The sequence below is a fragment of the Curcuma longa genome, chromosome 16 (assembly GCF_044706935.1).
Source record: "Curcuma longa cultivar G26 ecotype Majalengka, Jawa Barat chromosome 16, ITB_CL_G26_1.1, whole genome shotgun sequence".
NCBI lineage: Eukaryota > Viridiplantae > Streptophyta > Magnoliopsida > Zingiberales > Zingiberaceae > Curcuma > Curcuma longa.
In genome coordinates this window covers 1,508,477-1,529,529 of record NC_133876.1, presented here as the reverse complement: position 1 = coordinate 1,529,529, position 21,053 = coordinate 1,508,477, and the positions used below count along the sequence as shown (strand labels likewise).

Here is a 21,053-nt window from a genome sequence, read left to right as displayed (position 1 = left end):
ATGTGAAACTTTGATTGTATTCCAACATAAGTATGTCAGATGCATTACAATAGTTACAAAATTGTAGTTGTTACAATATGTGTAATAACTATAATTTCGTAGTTACTACAATGCGTCCAACCCATTTAGAAATTAAAAAGGAGATTTAGGCAAGGATAACAATACTGAACAGTACAAAATTGTTAAGACTTGTGCAAGTTAGAGGGGGTGAATAACTTCGATCACATCGTCATTGAGAATGCAGCAGAAACTTAAAAACATAACATAATACACGATCGATTTTACTTAGTTCACCGCATCCCAAGGTAGCTAGGTTCAAGGCCTAGCGACTATCTCATTATCCTTCTTCTTATCAGATATCTTTCGGATATGGAGAAGCCTTTTACAACTTGTTCTTATAAGAACGCAACTAAAAATAAAAATAAATATAAATGAAAGCACAAACAACTTTATAAATGAAATGTTATTTTGGATGCTCTCTTGTTGCTTGGAATTATTTCTTGTTGGTTTGAAAATGCAGCATCACTTCATCTTCAAACCTCCAAGAATCGACATCGAAAATCTCTTAGATATTTTTTATAGCTTTTAGGTCGCGCGAGGATGATTTTCACCAATTAGTCGACTAATCTTACCCATCAGTCGATTGATCCACTACACATTCAAACATTACTTTGATCTATTAACTTAACAACTTCATCTATCTCAGCATCAGTTGGCTATTTATTTAAAAAAAATGATAAATCCCAGTTAGTCTCATGGACTCAATCCCTGAGGGTGGCCGGCCCAGTCCCACGGAAGTTTCCCACCGACCACCAGGGTAAATCGGGAAGCGCATACGGCGGCCAATCCAAATGCCCAGCATCCTTTGATTGCATTCCCCATTTGGAGGAAAATTCCTGCAAATACGCCGTAGCTGGGGATCGAACCGCGGGTCCCTGGGTCACAACCTAGATGTCCTACCGTTGCACCATTGCCCCGGGGACAGTTGGCTATTTATTACCATCAATCAACTGTTGCTTAATTAATTGAATCTCGCAATCAAATCAATATGTTTTTATTATGTTCTTGATCGACATCAATTGACTGATACCATCATCAGTCGATTGATAACATCAGTCTAGTTTTCCAATAGATTTCTGAAGCTTGTGTTCATTGTTACAATGTCATCAGTCAACTGATCAAATCCATCAATCGATCGATGACATCAATTGAGTTTTTCAATCAATTTTAAAAATTTTTGTACGATGTAAACTGTCATTAGTCGATTGTCATTATAGTAAATTACTATTAACGATCATTGTTCATCATCAACACTACAATCATATTTTTGAGGTTTTACAGTAATTAGTTGATTGATATACTCTATCAATCAACTAATACTCCTGTTTCAGCTTTACCAAAGTTGAATTCTTATTTTGTCTGATATTCAATTGACTTCAACCTACTAAGCCTTCTTTTGTTTGACATTTAATCAACCTTAATCTATCAAAACTTTCTGTTGTTTAGCATCTGATCAACTTTGACCTGTCGAGACTTCTTCGATACCTAGCATCAGGTCAACTTTGATCTACTAAGACTTCACGTCTCATACCAACTCTCTATTGGATATTCAACTCTCAAGTGTTTAGTCAACCGTGATCTACTTGGACTTTCTTTTTATACCAACTCTATATTGGACTTCCAATTGCAAATATTTGATCACCCATGGCTTACTTGAACTTCCAACTTACCAACTCCCTGTTGGACTTCTGATCACTAAGTGTTCGATTAACTGTGATCTTTTTAGACTTTTCGTCTTGTGTCAACTAACATATTGATCCAACATCAAAATCGACCTTGACTAGAGGTCGATTGCACTAACAAAAATAATATTGACGGATATTTGGATAAATATGCATAACAAAATAGTAAGATGAGATACCCTTTTGATAAAAATCAAAGTGAGACACCCCGAACCTTTGATGACATGAAAATAAAAGGTCTATTTTATAATCCATCATTTTAGTATTAATTTAGAAAAGAGTTAAAAACATTAATACTATAAATCTTAAACAAAGTATCATATAAACATCAAAGTGATTAATTGCCAACTCATAATCATTTAATAACATTTAGACCATTGAATTAATGATAACCAATAATTATAAGGATTCTATAATTCTAATAGTACTTAGTGTTAATAATGCGCTTAATGTGCCAAGCATGCATCACTAGTATGTCAATCAAATATGCTATCATGATTGTACTATATCTAGATCAATCAACTAAAATATAGTATGATAAATAATCAAACAATCCTTAATCATCACCTCATGCAATTACATACATAATTAAGCATAATGATTAGCACTAGGGGAACCTAGTGATGTGTAATTCACAAGGGAGGACTTGACATTCTTCCCTTATCCCTTAATGCCCCCTAACCCAATCTACAATACTAAAATTGTAGATTTTAGAACCTAAAATAAATTAAAATAGATGCTCTTTGAAATTTCATTTTATCTAGTTTCTTAGCCTTCATAATGGTGTTTCTAGAGTGTCCATTTGATTTGTTCTTCAATTTTAGTTGACAATAACAATCAGGATAAAATAGGTTTTTTTCTTCTTTACTTTGGTTTAATATCCTAAGCGGCTCTAAAGCAATTTCATCTTTTCGCTCCATCAAGGTAAGGATGTTGCCTTGACAATGCACCATTGTCGTCGCAAAACCCTTTTAGTAACTAGAAAAAACCTCTCTCGTTCGAGAAAATATAATATGCTTAGAATTAAAGTCACATAACATTTTTTGCATATCCAGCTAGATTTTAATATCAGCCCAAGTTTCATTAGAACTAAAAAATCAGCCAAAAATTGTCTAAATTAAAATTATTTACTCAATCCATCTTTAACTCTCCTTCCCTTCCTCGCGTTCTTTAAAAGGGCTAATTTTCTTTTTTTTTTAAAAAAAAAATTATTTATATTGCGACAATTAACAACGAAAATTTCCACTCATTATTTCATGATTTGACAGTGACAGATCAAAGGTTAATGATTGACACGTCACGCAGAAACCACGTGATCTGCGAATTTAACATATGATTTTACAGAAGGTTATAGGGCCGACCACCTTGTGGCTATTGAGATTATCATTATTTTTTACATAAGGTTATAGATTCGCAAGCTTAAAGATTAAAAAATAGATTTATTTGTATTAATTCCAGAGTAGAATTATTTTAAAAAATCATTCCAATTTTCGCGTCAGAAAAATAAATCATTTATTAGAAAAAAGGAGCGCATCTAAATGACTAGTAAATAGATTTATTTGATAATTTTGCAAGTGTCGCATATAAAAGGGGGCAAATTAAATTGCTTGATTTAGCAAACTTACGAGGTTTGATTCCTCTCCTATATAAACAATTCTCTTTCTGCTACTCGCTCGATGCTGCAGTGTTCAAGTAGAAGAGGGAGGAGCAGTCGGCAGGACCAAGCGCATCTTTGTCTTCTCTCGACGAACAAATCGCCATTGAAGGGCTTTCGAGGAACAGAGGTCGGATTGGGAGGAAAGCTCGCATCTTTTCCTTCTTTTGCAAGAGTTCGACGCCATTGGTTGATTCACACTTTGTCAGATACCCTAGGGGGGTGTCGCAGAGACTGGGAACTGCCCCGCCGATAAGCCGTAAAGAAGACGTGCCTGCTGTGTCGTACGACCGCTGTGACGAGTGTTGATCCGGTGCGAAGGAGGAGATCGAGATCACTGGTGTGAATCGTTGCCAGGGGTCGGTCTTTTTCTTTTTCTGATATTTATTTGGTCGAGTTGCTGGGAAAGATTTATTTTTCGGCGCCGATCCGAGGAAAGCTGGTGGATCTTGGGGCGGCATCAGGCGTCAGGCCTTTAATCGAACTCCGGATGCCGAGGAATTGCTTCTGCTGGCTTTGACACAGAGATATCGAGGAATTCAGGTGCGTGCCTATTCGATTCGGTTAGAAACTTGGAGGGACTTCAAATCTTGAGAATTTTAAATCCGTGGTTTTGAAATCCTTTTCCTTTCTTTTTTCCCTTTTGTTACCGCTTTGGAAAGCTTCACAGCTTGGAAGGTTTTAAAGAGAGTGGCGATTCTTCCTGTCAGAAGTGAAAGGGAAAGAAAATTTTCGCAGAAGCTTTAAAGACATTTATTAAAGCCTTCAATAGTTTGAGGTTTCGTGTTATTCTCCTTTGTTTGTTTTGCTTCGTACGCTAACTTCTTGTGCCTACTACTGTACCAGTTAACAACACTGACCATTGGCGTTAATGTCTCTCAGGGGATCTCTAATCTCGAAAAGGCCACCTCTTTCTTGTGCTTGCTGTTGTCGTGGTATATGAGGAAAGGCCACCGGTATTGGAGACTTGGCACTGTTTTGGCTTAAGTTTCGGAGCCTCTCTCTTGTTTTTGTCCGAGGGTTGATGAAAGAATTCTCCTTTTTGTTGCGAATGGTAAGGGGAAATAAAACAAAAGATAATAGATTTCCTATCTCTGTATTGAAGGTGCTCTACAGCTGGTAAATGACCTTTATTTGCGCTGTTGTTTGGCACATGATAGCTGTGACTTCTCGAAACGAAGGGAGTATGGCCACTGATCAGGGAAAATATGTCCGGTACACACCGGAGCAAGTCGAAGCCCTCGATAGAGTCTACCGTGAGTGCCCAAAACCGAGTTCATTGAGGAGGCAGCAGCTCATCAGGGAATGCCCCACCCTCTCCAACATCGAGCCGAAGCAGATTAAAGTTTGGTTTCAGAATAGGAGGTATCAATGTTCTGCAATGGAATCAGCACTTGTTCATCTGTACGCATTTCTTCACAAGTTTGTTGCTTTAGGTGCCGAGAGAAACAGCAAAAGGAATCGTCACAGCTTCAGACCGTGAACAGGAAGCTGATGTCGATGAATAAGCTTTTGTTGGAGGAAAATACTCGTCTTCAGAAGCAGGTCTCGCAGTTGATCTATGATAATAGTTACTTACGTCAACGAACCCAAAATGTAAGCTTTTGTTATTCTTTCCAAGAATCATTGTGGTACTGCTATTTTGCTCTTAGTTGTGGTCTTTAAATTCAGCAGGTTGCATTAGCGGCAATGCACACATATTGTGAGTCGGTTGTGACGAATTTTCACCACCATTTGACATCTCAGCATAAACCAAGAGATTCTACCCCTGTTGGGTATGTCAAAAGATCCATGTTCTTTTTTGTTCCAAGGGCAATGAGAAAAATTGACCTTCTTTCCGGCATTCACATTGCTGAATTTGTTAATTTCATGGTGGTCGCTAACTATTCATTGTGCTTATTACAGATTAATGTCCATTGCAGAGGAGACTTTAACAGAGTTTCTGTCGAAGGCTACTGGAACTACTTTCAAGTGGATTCAAATGCCCGGGATGAAGGTGTTGACATCCCTCTTGGATTCTCTTAAATTTTTTGTAATCATTTTAGATGAAATAAAACACAGAAAAGGAAATAAGCTAATGTTATTTGCGTCTGTGAATCATCCTAAAGCTTAAGTCCAACATCCTGAACTTATCTGTTGGTTAACTGTATAGCCTGGTCCGGATTCTGTTGGAACCATTGCTATCTCACATGGTTGCACTGGCGTCGCTGCACGAGCTTGTGGCTTTGTTGGTCTAGAAACCACAAAGGTATGCTTTATCGTGTTGGATAAATAGTCAATTCTCTTTGTTTTGCTTGACTTTATTGTTTGTTTCAGGTTGCAGAAATCTTGAAAGATCGACTATCATGGTGTCGTGACTGTCGATCTTTGGAGGCAAACAATGTGATGCTGACTGCAAATAATGAAACCATTGAGGTGTTGTACATGCAGGTATTCATGTCTGCTAGACTTCATGTTCGCTGCATGTTAAATATTGTAGGCAACATTTTTCTGTCAAACTAAAATGGTTGGAATGAAGGTCTATGCTCCAACGACTCTAGCACCTGCTCAGGACTTCTGGCTGCTAAGATATACTAAAATTCTTGAAGACAACAGTCTTGTGGTAAGCACCTGATCCCTAGTTTGGCCACAATCTGCAACAGTCCAGCAACTTCAATGTATGCTTGACAAGTTTTTCCCCTTTCACAATCTAAATTATATCTGACAAGGTCTGTCAAAGATCTCTCAATAGCATGCTAGGTGGTCCAAGCATGCCCCCCCTGGAACATTTTGTAAGGTCAGAAATGTTGCCCAGTGGTTATTTGATAAGACCATGTGAGGATGGTGGCTCTATGATTTATATCATTGATCATTTCGATTTTCAGGTAAATTATTCCTTATTTTCTTTATTGGATTATTTTATGTTGTCCATGGATATTGTTTTCCCCCTTTAAGCATTGCATTCATTGAATATATAGTATTTCTGACATATCTTCTCCAAATATCAGCCTAGTAGCATGCCAGAAGTTATAAGACCACTATATGAATCATCAACAAGGCTTGCTCAGAATACAACAATAACAGTATGTTTCCCCTCCATATTTTGGCATCTCTTTAAAGTAGAAAGTTTCAAGAATGAATTTATCATTATTATTTAAATTGATTGCGGTTGACCAATAAGAAACAGTGTTTTGCCAAAAGGAAGAATGTATTTACTTTGTTTTTCATATACTAAATTTTGATGGTTTATTTAGGCTCTACATCATCTAAGGCAGATTTCCTATGAAAGTTCGAATCCTACTATCTTTACCCCATGGGGCAGGCAACCTGCAGCTCTAAGAGCACTTAGTCATAGGCTGAGTAGGTATTAAGTTATATTTTAGATCTTGTTCCTTGTGTTTTTCTCTTGATATATCGTACCAAGAATTCATTGATATATGTGTGCGTGTGTGTGTGTGTGCGCGTGCGCGTGCAGGGGTTTCAATGAAGCTGTGAATGGGTTTCCAGATGATGGGTGGTCTATTGTCCCTAGCGATGTTGTGGATGATGTCACTGTTCTAGTAAACTCATCTCCTAGCAAAATGATGAGTTTAAATCTTGGTAATACTGATGGATTATCCTCATCAAGCAGTTTTGTTCTCTGTGCAACAGCATCTATACTTTTACAGGTTGGTGAGTGAAGCTGAACTGTGCTTTCATGTATTTACCATTTTTTGTATACCGAAGCACGTTGAAAATATCTCAGGAAAAGTTATGGAAAAAAGAACTTGGTTTGTATGGCATAACCTCTTCATGATTATTTCTATGTTAATTTGATCAAATGATGTGATGTAATAGGGTCACTAGAATGAGGGACTTGGGTATTTTATGCAAAGTAAGAGCTTATATGGAAAATGAAATTCTTATCTGGTTGATATTGTTTTGTCAATTTAGAAGAGTGTTTTGAAACTTTAAGATAGGACTTGCAAGTTGTCTTTCCCTTGTAGTAAAACTACTAGAAAATGGATAGAAATGGCTTAAAGGGTTGATAGCAAGCTGTCTAGCACTAGCTTGGATATGAACCTTCTTGCCTGATGCTAATAATTACAGCATAACATTTGAACTACATGAGTAGCATTTTTATTTTAGTATTACAAATCTGTTACTTCGCAGTCAAGTTTGATTACAGTTACAACATGAAGTTTTGGTGTGCACCCTTAAGAAATTGCCGAGCATCTATAAATATTTTAACTCCCAATATCTTTTGGTGTTGACTTTACATGGCTGATTTAAATCGACATTCTTATCAATGTTCCTCTGTCTGTATGAACATGCAGAATATATCTCCACCTGCCCTCCTATCATATTTACGAGAGCATCGATCAGAATGGGCAGATAGTGACATAGATGCCTATTCTGCTGCTGCAGTGAAGGCTGCCCCAAGGACTTCAGCTGCATCTGACTGTAGAAGCTCTGTTGGCCCAGTGATAGTAACTTCGGTTCCCACTCTATGCCATGAAGAAGTAAGTTATCCATTTTGTTTAGCATTCATGTGCATCCCATTTTGCTAAGTTTCTCTATGTTGACATTTTTTATTTATTCTTTTTCCCAGTACTTGGAAGTGGTTAAGTTGGAAGGTATTCGTTATCAACAGGAAACTCTTTTTCCATGTCAGCTATACCTCCTGCAGGTCAATTTTCTGTTCTCTCTTCAGTATTCTCATTGCAAAAGGAAATATGCTAGTGATTTTATGTTGATGCATGTTTTGAGACTATACTTTGTATATTTTCCGTTTCATATGATGTTAGAGTATTCATGAAGGTGTGTCTCTGAGTTTGGGCAGTTGCTGTAATTTTATTTATGGTTGATTTTGCCGAATAGATGTGTCTTAAAGTGGATTCAATTCCTTGTGATCTCATATTTTTTTTAATGAAATAAGAAGCAATTGTCAGTCAAATTACAAGCATTAAAACATAAAGGTCAACTCTTTTTAGATATATTGTTTTGTAAGTAGCAACTTTGTATCTTTTGTGACAACAAATTGACATTGACAGCTCTGCAATGGATTGAATAAGAATTCCACTGGCACCTGCTCCGAGCTAATATTTGCCCCAGTAGATGCATCTTGTGCTGATGATGCTCCACTGTTGCCATCAGGTTTTCGTATTATTTCTCTAGACTCTGATATGGTAAGCACGCCAAGCTAAACATTGCTATTTAAGCATTAAACCTTTTTATTCTTTGTTTTTTATGTGTTAAATGTCATACATAGACTAATAGATTTTCTTGTTCTTTATTATGCTTTTATCTTCAGGACACAAGGACTCCTAATCGAACCTTGGACCTTGCTTCTGCAATTGGAGTTGAGTCGATGAGAATTCAAGCATCCAATGAATATTCTCATAATTGTGTCAGTGGCAAGTCTGTCATGACTATAGCATTCCAATTTGCTTTCGAGAATCACCACCTAGAGAGAGTGGCATCCATGGCTAGGCAATACATTCACAACATCAAAGCTTCTGTTCAAAAACTAGCATTAATTCTTTCACCCTCACATCTTGGATCTCATGATAACCTTTGCATGCCACACGGAAGCACCGAAGATGACACACTGGCTCGGTGTATTTCTCAAAGCTACAGGTTTTTAACTTCATAAGCAATTACTTTCTCAAGTATGCTTTCGGTCATAATATATATGTAGACAGTAGATGAACTTTGAACTGTTTGCACTACATGCACATCAGTTTAAATCCTCAAGATATTTATTCTTGTCAAAATATATATTCTAACATGAACTTCTTTTTATATGAAAAGACCTGAAACATAGATGGCTAGTTGGTCTCCAAGTTTTTCAATTTTATTTTCTTTACCTGAAACATAGATGACAGAAAGTGGGAGATTTTGGCCCACTGTCACCAGTATGTGTCTCAAGATCTTAACCAATTGAGGGACAAAGATTTTATTACTCGAACGTAAGATATATTTCTAGTCGTATTATTCTGTGTTCTCTGCAGCTTCAAATATTTTCCAATATATATATATATCTGTTCAGAAAAAAAAATTTAGTAATTAAATGGTTACTCAAATTTATGTGGCATTTCTAGTCATTTATACAATATCTTCTTTGTGGCATCTGATAATGTAAATGTCCTTGCTACTTTGCACAGGGTTTATTTAGGATCAGAATTGCTTGAATCTTCCACTGATGGTAGTGATTCACTTCTAAAGATGCTTTGGCATCACTCAAATGCAATTCTATGTTGTACTACGACGGTTTGCACTTTACCTTTTTCTTGCATTATAGTTATAGTTAGAATCAACTAGCAAGATTGCTCTTTTCTCATGATATACTTCTACTGTCTTTTTGCTATTCCATTTCTGTCATGAACTAATGAGATAATTTCAAGCATAGAAAAGGAATACCCCACATGATTTGAAATCTTATACCGTGCCAGACCAAACGATTGAGACGTATCATTCTAGTAAATCATCGAAACTCGATACCACTCGGCACCAAAATTCAAAATCTCGAGTTGTGTCATAGTTTTGGCCTTTGATTAGAAAGATAATGTTCCAGTATCTTGTCGATGCTCCGATGCATAGGTACCTATGATAGATTGAAAGTTAAAGGAAGAAAGAGACATTGTTTATGCTGAGTGGTATCAAGTTTCGATAATTTACCATAATGATATGTTTTAATTGTTGTGCAAGCATGATACAAGATTTAAAATGACACTTGACACAAACAATGTTTCCTTCATATATTTCATCTCCTTCTTTCTTCAACTCTAATTCATTACCAGCATCATCGACACAATACTGAAACATCGACACAATACTGAAATAATATTGTTCTAGTCAAAAACCAAAACTTTGGCACGGTTCGAGATTTTGAACCTTGCCCCTACATCACAATTTCTACAATTTAAATTCAATCCCAAATATCTGAATTATAAAACCCAAACTTCCGTATAGTGAAAACAGTAGATAAACCTCACATATTGAGAAACACAATTTAAATCATTTCAACATAGTCGATCATAATAATAGTAAAACTTAACATTAAGTAGTTAAACATACTATGGTAGTTGGACAGCAATGGAACAAATAAAATTATAAGAATAATGAATTTCCAACTAACAAGTAAGACAATAATTTAAAAAATGAAAATAACAAAAATATATCAAAAACCATTTGTGATATCATGTCTCTGAGCAACTCTACCTAACCAATGCAATATAAATCTCCACAGGAACCAAACCTATGCTTGCAAGTTTTGAACTAGCACAATGAATTCAATATTTCTATCAATATAGTTGTACAACAATATCAATTTAATCGTGTATCTGGACAAATTTGGATTTCCTTGTGCAATCCTGCCACCATTCAAAGGAGCAGTATTGTGTGAGCGAATAATTGGGTCGGCTGAGCAATGTTGCATCTAACACTACACACAATGCCTAAGATCTCTTATCAGGATGTATATTGTGAGGACCACTTACTGGAGGTGAGAATAAATGCTTTTGAAAATCATTTATCTGAATAGATAAACCGATCGCTCGGAGTGTTGTAACAAGTGCCGTCGTTAATATTGTTTGCAGCCCAAGTCATCATGGCATAACTAGCATTGTAGCAAATGTATAAGATATTTAATACCAACTATTCATCTTCTATAGTACTACTAATCAATTAATTTCCACATGTACTGACCTGAACTAATCAGATATATGTTGCCAGTTTTTACCTTTACATTGATTAAGTTGCATGTTGAATATTGTGCAGGCGATTCCAGTTTTTACCTTTGCCAACAGAGCTGGTCTCGAGATGCTCCAGACCACACTGATTGACTTGCAGAATATAACTCTTGAAAGTATCTTCATGGAGGAAGGAAGGAAGGCTATCTGCAGAGAGTTTCCTCATGCCATTCAACAGGTAGTTGATCGGCCGGCCAGTAACTACACTAATAACATGAAAATTTATGGTCATACACACATCACTTGTGTATCTAAAATATCAGGAATCAATTGATTAATTATCCTCTTTGCTTCAGCAACTGGATCTTGAAAAGTTGGCTCAATTCCTTTGAATTTTTTTTCATCTTCCTATTTATTTGTCATTTGCAGGGTTTTGTTTGCCTTCAAGGTGGCTTATGCGTTTCTAGCAATGGCAGATCTATTTCCTATGAGAAAGTAGTTGCTTGGAAAGTGTTGGATGAGGCAGGCAATGCTCAATGCACCTGCTTTATGTTTGTTAACTGGTATCACATTGCTTGAAGACTTTCCAAAGGGAGAGAGAGATGTCAGAAAGCATAGCTTTCTGAGATGTTCATATAAACTTCATTCTTTTGCTTAATTACCAAGTTATTATAGTTTTTGTGTATCAGACAACATCGATGGAAAGTTGACGAAATAGATTTAAGTTATACGAGAAATGCCTCTGATTTATTGTATATTTGCCAGAGATGGGTTAAGAGGTGAACTATATTGATGATCAAGTGAACAATGATATATGGGTTGAGCTGAGAATTTGATTATAAAGGTGACAAGAAGTTGAATGTTTATTTATATAAAATAGACATTTCTAATTAAAGCAATTAAAATTTAGAATGAATTAGCTGAAGGTAATTAAATTTCTCACAAATCTAAATTTTAGAATGAGTTGAAACTAATTAAATATCTCTTAACGGTCTCACTTAGCTTGAATTTAGAGTGGATTGAGAACTTAATAATGAGAATTTGTTGTACTTTGGCATTATTTATTTTAGTAATCCAGGTATGCAATTCTTACCATTTAATTAATTTTGAAGATGATTAGTGGTATTAGAAAATGTAAATGATTCTTGATAGATGACAAGTTCAACGTTACAAGTTTTTCAAACTCTATAGATTTAATGTGCCCTGAGTAAAATTTAAATTCTCATTACTTATGAAATCATTTTTCTCCAAAAAAAATTATTATCGAAATGTTTCTTTGCTAGAATCTAAATATTTATTTTATCCTTAATTAATATCTAAATTGTCAGAGGCATTTTGATATTTAATTAGATTTTAGCGGGGTTTTGTAAATTCTATGGAATATTAGGGTTTATTGTGAAAATTATCCAAATTTTTTTAAATGATTGTAATTCCACTTGTTACGGATTTCACAAACGTAACGGGTGTTATAGACCTGGTTACCGTTTTAATCGAACTGTTACTCGCGATGGCATTGAGACGTAGCAAACGAGGAGCGGCTGCAGGAGTGAGAGAGAAAGGGCAGAGGGGGAGATGGAGCAGGGAGCGCCGCTGGAGCTGACCTCCGGCGCGAGCGGGAGGATCATCCCGGTCATCCGGAAGATACGGCAGTCGGTGCCGTCTCCGGATTCCCTTCTCCGCGCGCTCCTCCTCCTCCTCCACTCCCTCGCCGTCTGGTTCCTCCTCCTCGTCCGGGGCTGGAGCCCGCTTTCCTGGAAGACGGACGCCACATCTTCCTTTTACACGGCTCGCCCGCGGAGGAGGAGGATGCGAGGCTGCGGCGGGCGCTAGCCGAGGAGGTGAAGATGGGATCCTTGTCCGAGGAAGGGGACGACGGTCTGACCTGCCGATGGGAAACATTTGTGATCGTGGATCTGCGGAGGAACTCACTCTTCTTCCGATCATGGCTACCTGCTTCCGGCGATTTGAGGTAAGGCCCCGATTTGTTGATTTGATTGGTCAGAGGAGAGAAATCCACGAAATGCGACTCTTTGCACGATAATTTCTTTTGATTTTATTGTGATTGTGCTTCGTGAATGAATGTATGCATTATGTTTTGTTGCTCTCTTTGATTCTGCTGAATGAATGAATGAATGAATGAATGTATCATACTAGTACTTTATGCGATACTTCATGGGCTGAATGAACACTGATGATAGGTTCCATTCATTGCAATGTGTAAGCTAATATAAGCAAGAAGGTCTGTAAGAATGATGAATTTTCTTGTAATGACTGGGATATCTATGTTGATTCTGTGCTTGGAATTACCTATCAAAGTTTCCTTTTCCTCACATTTCTGAATTTATTTCAGTAGAAGCTACTCAGACTTTGCTAAGAAATTAAATGCATGCGACTTTGGAGTATATGCAATGGACTGGACAGGTATGTGGGTTTGCGTACCTTGCTCTTTTGTCTGATTCCTGTAGGTTCATCTTCGGTTTATTAAGTGTGTTCTCCATAAAAGTCTTTTACATAACGTATCCTTTTTCTCCTCGTTAAGATTGACTGGGCCAAAGTAAATGTTCCATGCAGCACTGTGTTCATATGAAATGTTTTGTAACAGAAGAATTGAAGGCTTCAAAACTAGCTATGCTCACTTCCTTTCCACTTGTCCCTTCAACTTTTGAGGAGTTTGTAGACAATGCCTGATAGACTCACCAAATGCTGGTTGTGATAATTAGAAATTCAGTTGATATCGATAATCTAACTTATTTTCCATCTTCAGGACATGCATGGTGGTAGTGATGGATTTGATTACATGGATATGTACCTTCGTTAGATTTTGTTGTGGAGGACACTGTAAGCCATTTGTCTTTACTATCCTCATGCTTACATGTTTCTGCTCGTTAGTGTTGATTTAAGCTGAATTAAAGATATACATGCTTTTGTTTACAGATCAAGTTTCTGAAGAAAATCAAACATGAACATGAAGGTGTTCCATGTTTCCTCTTTGGTCATTAATTCCACTGGCGGAGCTATAGTTTTAAAGGTAAAATGTAATTATACAAACTCTTGTTCCTTCATATCTTTATTTCTGTTGTCATATCTTCAATTCTAAATATGGTTGCATCTCAGGCAGCTTAGTTACCTCATATCGAAACTATGGTTGACATCTCCAGCATTGCGCGTAACACCATCTCATCCGATAGTAGGGGTAACTTTCTCATCTCTGTTTTTCATGTTCTAAACATGATCTGCATCTTGGAACTTAGAATGTAAGACTTCTAGTTTATCTTATAACGAAATGGGTAATTTTGATGTAGAAATGATAGTTAAACATAAAGAGAAGCATATGAATGGCTAGACTTTTGTATTCTTTTATAGGTTGTTGCTGCATTTATTTCTCTTGTGCTGCCAAAGTTTCAATTCAAGGGAGCTAGCAAACCAGGCATTGTTGTGTCAAGAGACCCAGCTGCTTTGTTGGCCAAATACTCAGACCCATTAGTCTATACGGCATCGATAAGAGTTCGAACCGGGCACGAGATCCTGCGCCTCCCCTCCTACTTGCTGAAGAACATGAAATCCATCACTAACCCTTTCTTGGTCATGCTTGGCACTGGCAACAGGGTCACTGAGCCACTAGCCTCCATGGATCTCTACAATCTGGCTGCATCAAGATACAAGGATATAAGACTCTGGCTTTACATGAATCAAATGTTCATGAGCAAATTTGATATTCAATTTGATAAGAATTTATTTATATTCATTCAATACACATAAAATTAATTAAATAAATAAATTTAAATAATTTATTAAACTAAATAAATAAGTTTGAATACATATGTGTTCAGCTTGTTAATATTCATGAACAAAGATTTTGAATCGTTTATCGAAAAATTTCATCAACGTAGTAAATAAAAAAATAACTTTTAAAATGAACAAATAAGATTGTATTATTAAGCTTAATAATAAATCAAACAATTTTAAACAATCAAATAAGCTTAAATTGAGAACTTGATAACATCTATAATGAATCAAGCTCAAGTTAAGTTTGAACCAAGTTCAAATTCATAAAAAAGAAATTAAGTCAAGTTTGAATAACCATTTTAATGACTTGATTCATTTTAAATTCAGTTTAGTTTGACTCGATTATCTTATTAAACAAGCTTGAACACCACAAAGCTTGACTTGTTTACCGCCTTAGTCTTAGACTCTAAAGGGTTTGTTGCATGATCTTCTATTTGAGTCAACCTGAGTGTGATGAAATTGCCGTGGACATAATCAACTGGATCAATGGAATGCGAGTTTTGGAGAAAGAAAGTGACCCAAATCCTCATCCTAATAAATATTGTAGACCTACTTGTGCTAGTGCTTGCTAAATGACCTAAGACGTGACCTTTCATGGCTTTGGAAAGGTGGCGGATCAAGAATAACCCTTTTAATTTGGATACATCCTCAAAAAGACTAAGTGCTCACGGATTTGGAAGTACACCACTCAAAAGTGCAAGGGTTGGGAACATCCCTAGAGCAATCTAGCAGTCAAGGTACCTTCTAGTAGCTGAAGTGATAGCGCAAGAGCATCCCTTCTCGAGAACGTCCTCAGCATGTTATCTAGGCTGCAAGAACATCCTCATGGAAATATCTCCCCTGGACTCCACCCCCTCCAGTTATTCCTGCTCTATCATTCCTGCTAGCATCTCCCTAACTGGCAGTCTACTAGGCAGCGTCGTCATCCAAGTTGCGATAACATATCCTGTGGGAATGTTTCCCTTGCACTCGAACATCTCTCTGATTAACATCTCTTCCAGCAAGGGTGTCGTCATCTAGGCTATGAGGACATCCTTGCTTCTGCTCCATCTTGTTAGTATTTCCCTAACTAGCAATTTACCAGGTAGTAGCGTCATTCAGGTTGTGAAAGCATCCTTGCCCATGCTCCATCATTCTTGCTAGAAAGCCATGGACTCTCGCTGTCCTCCTCAGAGGACCCAAATCTTGCCTTCAGCATATTGAGATTACAGCGTATCAGAGAATGTTCCATACATGATGTGACAGTCACTCTCCATATCTGAAGTTGACTTATGTTTGTCTTTAACATTGGGTGTTAGAGGATGTCACATGCCTGAGTACAGCAGCCCCCCATACCAAACAACCCATATTAGAAATTGGCTTCTACCCATATTGCAAGAAAGTGGCTAAGGCATATATGTAGTTGTCCACGTGCACTTAACTCTAGTTCCATATAAACAGAAGATGTACATTCAAGAACGATTTTTTATTCAACAATAAATGTCTTAAATTTTTCATTCTATTAAAAAAAATATTCTATAATACATCATAATTAAAATTCAAATCAATTGAAGGCTCAACTATACCATACTCGGGTATTCAATATAGCCATCAATTTAGATTAGGCCCGTCGAATTAGTCTGCTCTATCAAGTAACTTAAACGGATTAGGTTGAAAATTTATCAACCCATTTTAAAATTAGTTCAGATGGATTGGTCCGTCTAGGCCCGCGACCCGCGTGGGTTAACCCACAGTGGGCTTAAGTTGGCCCTCGGATTGAGAAAGTTTATTTATTTATTTTAAAATTTAAAATTAAAATAGAAAACTTAATGAATTAGTGAGTTTGATCCATTTAAATTACCATTCAAGTTTAAAAATTATAATTCAAACTTAAAAATTTCAACTTAATCAATTTAAATTATAATTCAAATTTAAAATTTTTAGGGTGCGTTTGGTTCAAGTTATGATATATAACCTTGGTTATGTGATTACTAGATAATCACATAACCAAGGTTATGGGGCATAAAACATAATCTAATGTTGTTTGGTTTACTTTATTTATTTGGAGGGAATAAAATATAACCAATTTTATATTTACTATATTAACCTTCATTCAATTATATTTTACTATAATTCATTAAATGAATAAGTATAATTTGTTAATTTTATTTTAATAAAATAATTCATTAAAAATAATTATTTTAATAAAAAAATTCATTAAAATAATTAATATAATTTGTTAATTTTATTTTTTAAATTTTAAAATAAATTTATGTATATATTAATAAAATAATTTATTAAAATAATTATTTTAATAAAATAATTCATTAAATTAATAAATATAATTCCTTACTTTTATATTTTTAAATTTAAAATAAATTTATATTTCTTTTAATAAAATAATTTATTAAAATGATTATTTTATTAAAATAATGTATTAAATTAATACAGATAATATGATAATTTTATTTTAATAAAATAATTTATTAAAAATAATTATTTTAATAAAATAATTTATTAAATTAATAAATATAATTTGTTAATTTTATTTTTTTTAATTTAAAAAATATATTTTTTAATAAAATAATTTATTAAAATAATTATTTTAATAAAATAATTCATTAAATTAATAAATATAAATAATTAATTTTATTTTTTTAATTTAAAATAAATTATTTTTTAATTTATAAATATTTAAATTAAAATTTATTAAATAAATAATTTGATTTTAATTAGATTTCATAGTACCTTTTAATTGACTTAGTTTTAAAATCAGAGGGTAATCATGGAAAAAATTTCGTTAACCTCAGGAATCGTAGAAAATTTTAGGCTACCAAGGTAATCACATTACCGGATTATAACTCATTTGCTGATGTGGCGGTGATGTTGTATTACTTAAGAATCAATTATAACCTGAATCAAACAAGGTTATCAACGATAACTTTGGACAGATAACCAAGGTTATCAATGATAACCCCCAACCAAACACCCCCTTAATATTTTTTAATAGACCCGTGGATTGATCCGTCTAATCCATGACCCGCCTTGAATTGGATTAGGTCGGAGATTTTCTAATCCACCAAATTGGTAGGTTGACCCGCCCCGCCTCGCCATATGATGGATTTGCCATAAGTTAGCCCGCCTCGTCATGGATTGATCCCTTTGACAGTTATAATATTCAATGTCTACCTTTATATTCCTTCCTGTAAGGATCAATATACACTTCCCATGTGTCACTATTTTTTTTTCAATAATCAAGTATTTAGTTCTTGAAGTCGATTAATTTTAAAATGGATAGTCCAATTTTGTATTCTATCTATAATCTACTAAATAAATTAAAAAAATATTTATGATTATCCATCCCGAACTGTCAACATAATTAGTAGATTTATAATGAAAAAAATCCCAGTGTACATCATAGCTAGCTGATCGGAAAAAAAAATGATAATCCCAGTAGCCACATCTCTGGGGTGGTCGGTCGGTTCCACGGAAGTTTCTCACTGACTACCAAGGTAAATCGGGAAGCGCATACGGCGGCCAATTCAAATGCAACATCCTTTGATTGCGTTCTTCATTTGAAGGAAAATTCCTGTAAATACGCCGTAGCTAGGGATCGAATCGCGGATCCCTGAATTACAATTTGGATGTCCTACCGTTGCACCATTGCCCCCGGACCATAATTAGCTGATCGAGATTCATATCTTACGTACCTAATTAATCGTGCACCGAGCTTCCCATGCATCACTGTTCCTCATGCTAATCGTGCACGTCGACGCTCAATAATTAGAAAGCTGAGCAGTGGGTACACTACTTAATGAAAGCCACAGGAAACGTGATTCAAATTAAACTCTGCATTGCTAATACAAAAACCAAGAAGAAGAGGCCAAAGTCCATCCCTTGGCCATTAAGTAATCACTCCACGCACTTACAACTGCTCCCTCTTTGCCCGTAGCAATTATTTCATCGATTATTGCTACTGTTCTCGCTCTTTAAATACCCCCCTTCCTCTTCCCCTTTCTCATTCGGCAAGAAGCAGAGCCATCTCTCCTCCTCCTCCTCAAACAAATCCTTCTGAACAAAATCGTACAGTTCGCAATTCCCAGCTTGAGTTCATGGATCCGTCGTCGTTGGCAAAGCGGCTTTGGCACATGATACGAGCCGTCCACTGCATGATCCGTAAGGGCTTCACCAAGCACAATAAACTAATCATGAACCTCCACCTCCTCCTCAAGCGCGGCAAGCTGGCCGGAAAAGCTCTCACCGACTTACTTCTCCACCACGGCCACCACCCCAGAGCCGACATAACCGGCCTCTCGCCGGGGGAACTGAACTTCTTCTTCCACGCCCCCGACGACGTGGAGTTCAGCTGCAGCAACACACCCTCCCCTGCTTTCTTCCTCTCCGCCGGCAAGCGCCTCAAGAGCGGTCGCCGACGCAGACAAGCAGACTCGACCCTTGACGTCCACGTGGCGGCCGCACTGGTTAAGGAGTTCGAGATTCTGAGCCTGGCGTCGCCGGTGCCAGCAGCAGGGCGGTTCGGGAATAGCCTGCTGGCAGCGCCGCGGCAATTGAGGATAACGGACTCGCCGTTTCCGGCTAGGGAGGAGGAGGAGAACGACGGCGGCCGTGTGGATCGGGAGGCGGAGGCATTCATCAGGCGGTTCTACGACCAGCTGCGCCTCCAGCAGAGCGCCCCGGCCACGCCGGAGTTCGACGGCCGTCGCTCTTGAGGTTGAAGGGTTAACTGTTTAATTGTCAATAAATGCTTGATTAAATTAAAAAGTCAGTCACGCTACTGAAGAGATGTAACGACGAACAATCCATTTACATGGATGGAACGCAAAGCACAAAGTACGTGAAAATTTTAATATTAATCGTATTTCATCATATTAAAGTGAATATTTAGGTGATAATCAATGTTAAATATATATATGTAATTTTAAATGATTACAATAGAAAAAGATATTGTCTTAGTTTCGTATTCGAACTCTTGTATTCTTTTGTAATTCTGTTTCATCATAATTAACTCAGTTGTGTCCCGAAATCATTCATCTCCTTGGTGGTGCAAAAGGACTTGTGATCCACTTTGCTTGTAGGCCTAAATTTTGTAGGTTAATTATTCATCAAAAGAAGAGAAAAAGGAAAAGAGGACAAAGAAATAAAAGCGTCATGCTTCTTTTGGCCAGAGCACTAGCTTGGGGGTTAATTATTAGGGTTATCCTTAGCATATAGCAATAACAGATATATCATGTTTTAAATAATAATTTAAGACATTCATTTAAAATAATGCTCCTAATTATTCGTATAGTCGAAAAGATCTTTTTTTAATATTAAAATAAATTAAAATTATATTACTTTGAATTAATTTTGACCGATCAAAACTTTAACATTTTTTCTTCTTTAATATGTTAAAACTTAATTTAATATTGGAAATATTCTATCCTCGATTAGTAAACTTTGTTTTCATTACACCTATAATATTTATGTCAAGTAAATGACATTAGTAATCACAATATATTCTTAAATTAAATCTTCATTTAAACATTAAAACTACATGTTTAAAATCATAATGGCATAAACACGGGTAGGAGTAGGACCCACTACAATATCATTTTAAGATTGTTGGTACTTTAGATAGATAGATTGACAGTGTTAATCCAACAACTAAGTCTGGTTAATCAGATCGACGATGAGTCATCGGCTTGAACCAATGGAACTTGTTATGGTGGCGTGGATCTTATCCCATTTATACTCTCAATAAACCTTTTTGGATATCGAAACACCCTTTTGAGTAAACTTATCCTATCGATAAGAGTATATTATGCTATGTTTGGATGAGTGAGGAGAAGATTCATTAACAAAAGGAAATGAGAGAGAGAGAAAGGAAGAGGAAGTAAAATATTTATGATCCCTTTGTTTGCGAGGAAGGAAAGGTTCATTAACTTTGTTACTCTGTTTGAAAGGAAAGAGGGGAATGAAGATAATATAAAGTTACAAAAATATCCTCACTTCTTAAATTAGACATTGATTTGGAACAGGGATAATTTAAAAATTAATATTTTAAAACAGGAACAAGATTGAAATAAAAAGTATGTTGGATTCTCTTCTCCTTTCTTACACTCCAAATTATCTGGGTGTAAGAAAATCTTCTTTTTCATAAGTAAGGAAGGTTAAAGCTTATTAATCCCTACCTTTTTTTTCCTTTAGCTCACTCCTTTCCATACAAGGTTCAAGATTCCT

The 21,053-nt window shown here is 36.1% G+C and overlaps 2 protein-coding genes and 1 pseudogene across 3 annotated transcripts; all 3 read left to right on the top strand.

Moving 5' to 3' along the window:
* The first annotated feature begins 4,549 nt into the window (after positions 1-4,549).
* Positions 4,550-11,743, top strand: LOC141847173 (homeobox-leucine zipper protein ATHB-15-like). Of its 2 annotated transcripts, none has more exons than XM_074735154.1 (18): positions 4,550-4,761; positions 4,833-4,992; positions 5,071-5,171; positions 5,302-5,392; positions 5,549-5,644; positions 5,713-5,826; positions 5,915-5,998; positions 6,105-6,260; positions 6,384-6,458; positions 6,630-6,739; positions 6,851-7,043; positions 7,692-7,877; positions 7,967-8,044; positions 8,409-8,543; positions 8,669-8,994; positions 9,522-9,627; positions 11,137-11,286; positions 11,478-11,743. In XM_074735154.1, exons 1-18 carry the CDS (start codon positions 4,550-4,552, stop codon positions 11,625-11,627), a joined length of 2,523 nt encoding a protein of 840 aa, XP_074591255.1. In that variant the 3' UTR covers positions 11,628-11,743. The 2 variants fall into 2 exon arrangements, with proteins under 2 accessions (XP_074591255.1, XP_074591256.1); XM_074735155.1 differs by having other exon boundaries at positions 11,137-11,301.
* An 876-nt stretch (positions 11,744-12,619) lies between these two features.
* LOC141847540 (uncharacterized) lies at positions 12,620-15,406 on the top strand (annotated as a pseudogene).
* A 3,455-nt stretch (positions 15,407-18,861) lies between these two features.
* On the top strand, positions 18,862-19,704 carry LOC141848120 (uncharacterized). Its single transcript, XM_074736238.1, has one exon. It carries the CDS (start codon positions 18,926-18,928, stop codon positions 19,541-19,543), a length of 618 nt encoding a protein of 205 aa, XP_074592339.1. The 5' UTR covers positions 18,862-18,925; the 3' UTR covers positions 19,544-19,704.
* The last annotated feature ends 1,349 nt before the right edge of the window (positions 19,705-21,053 follow it).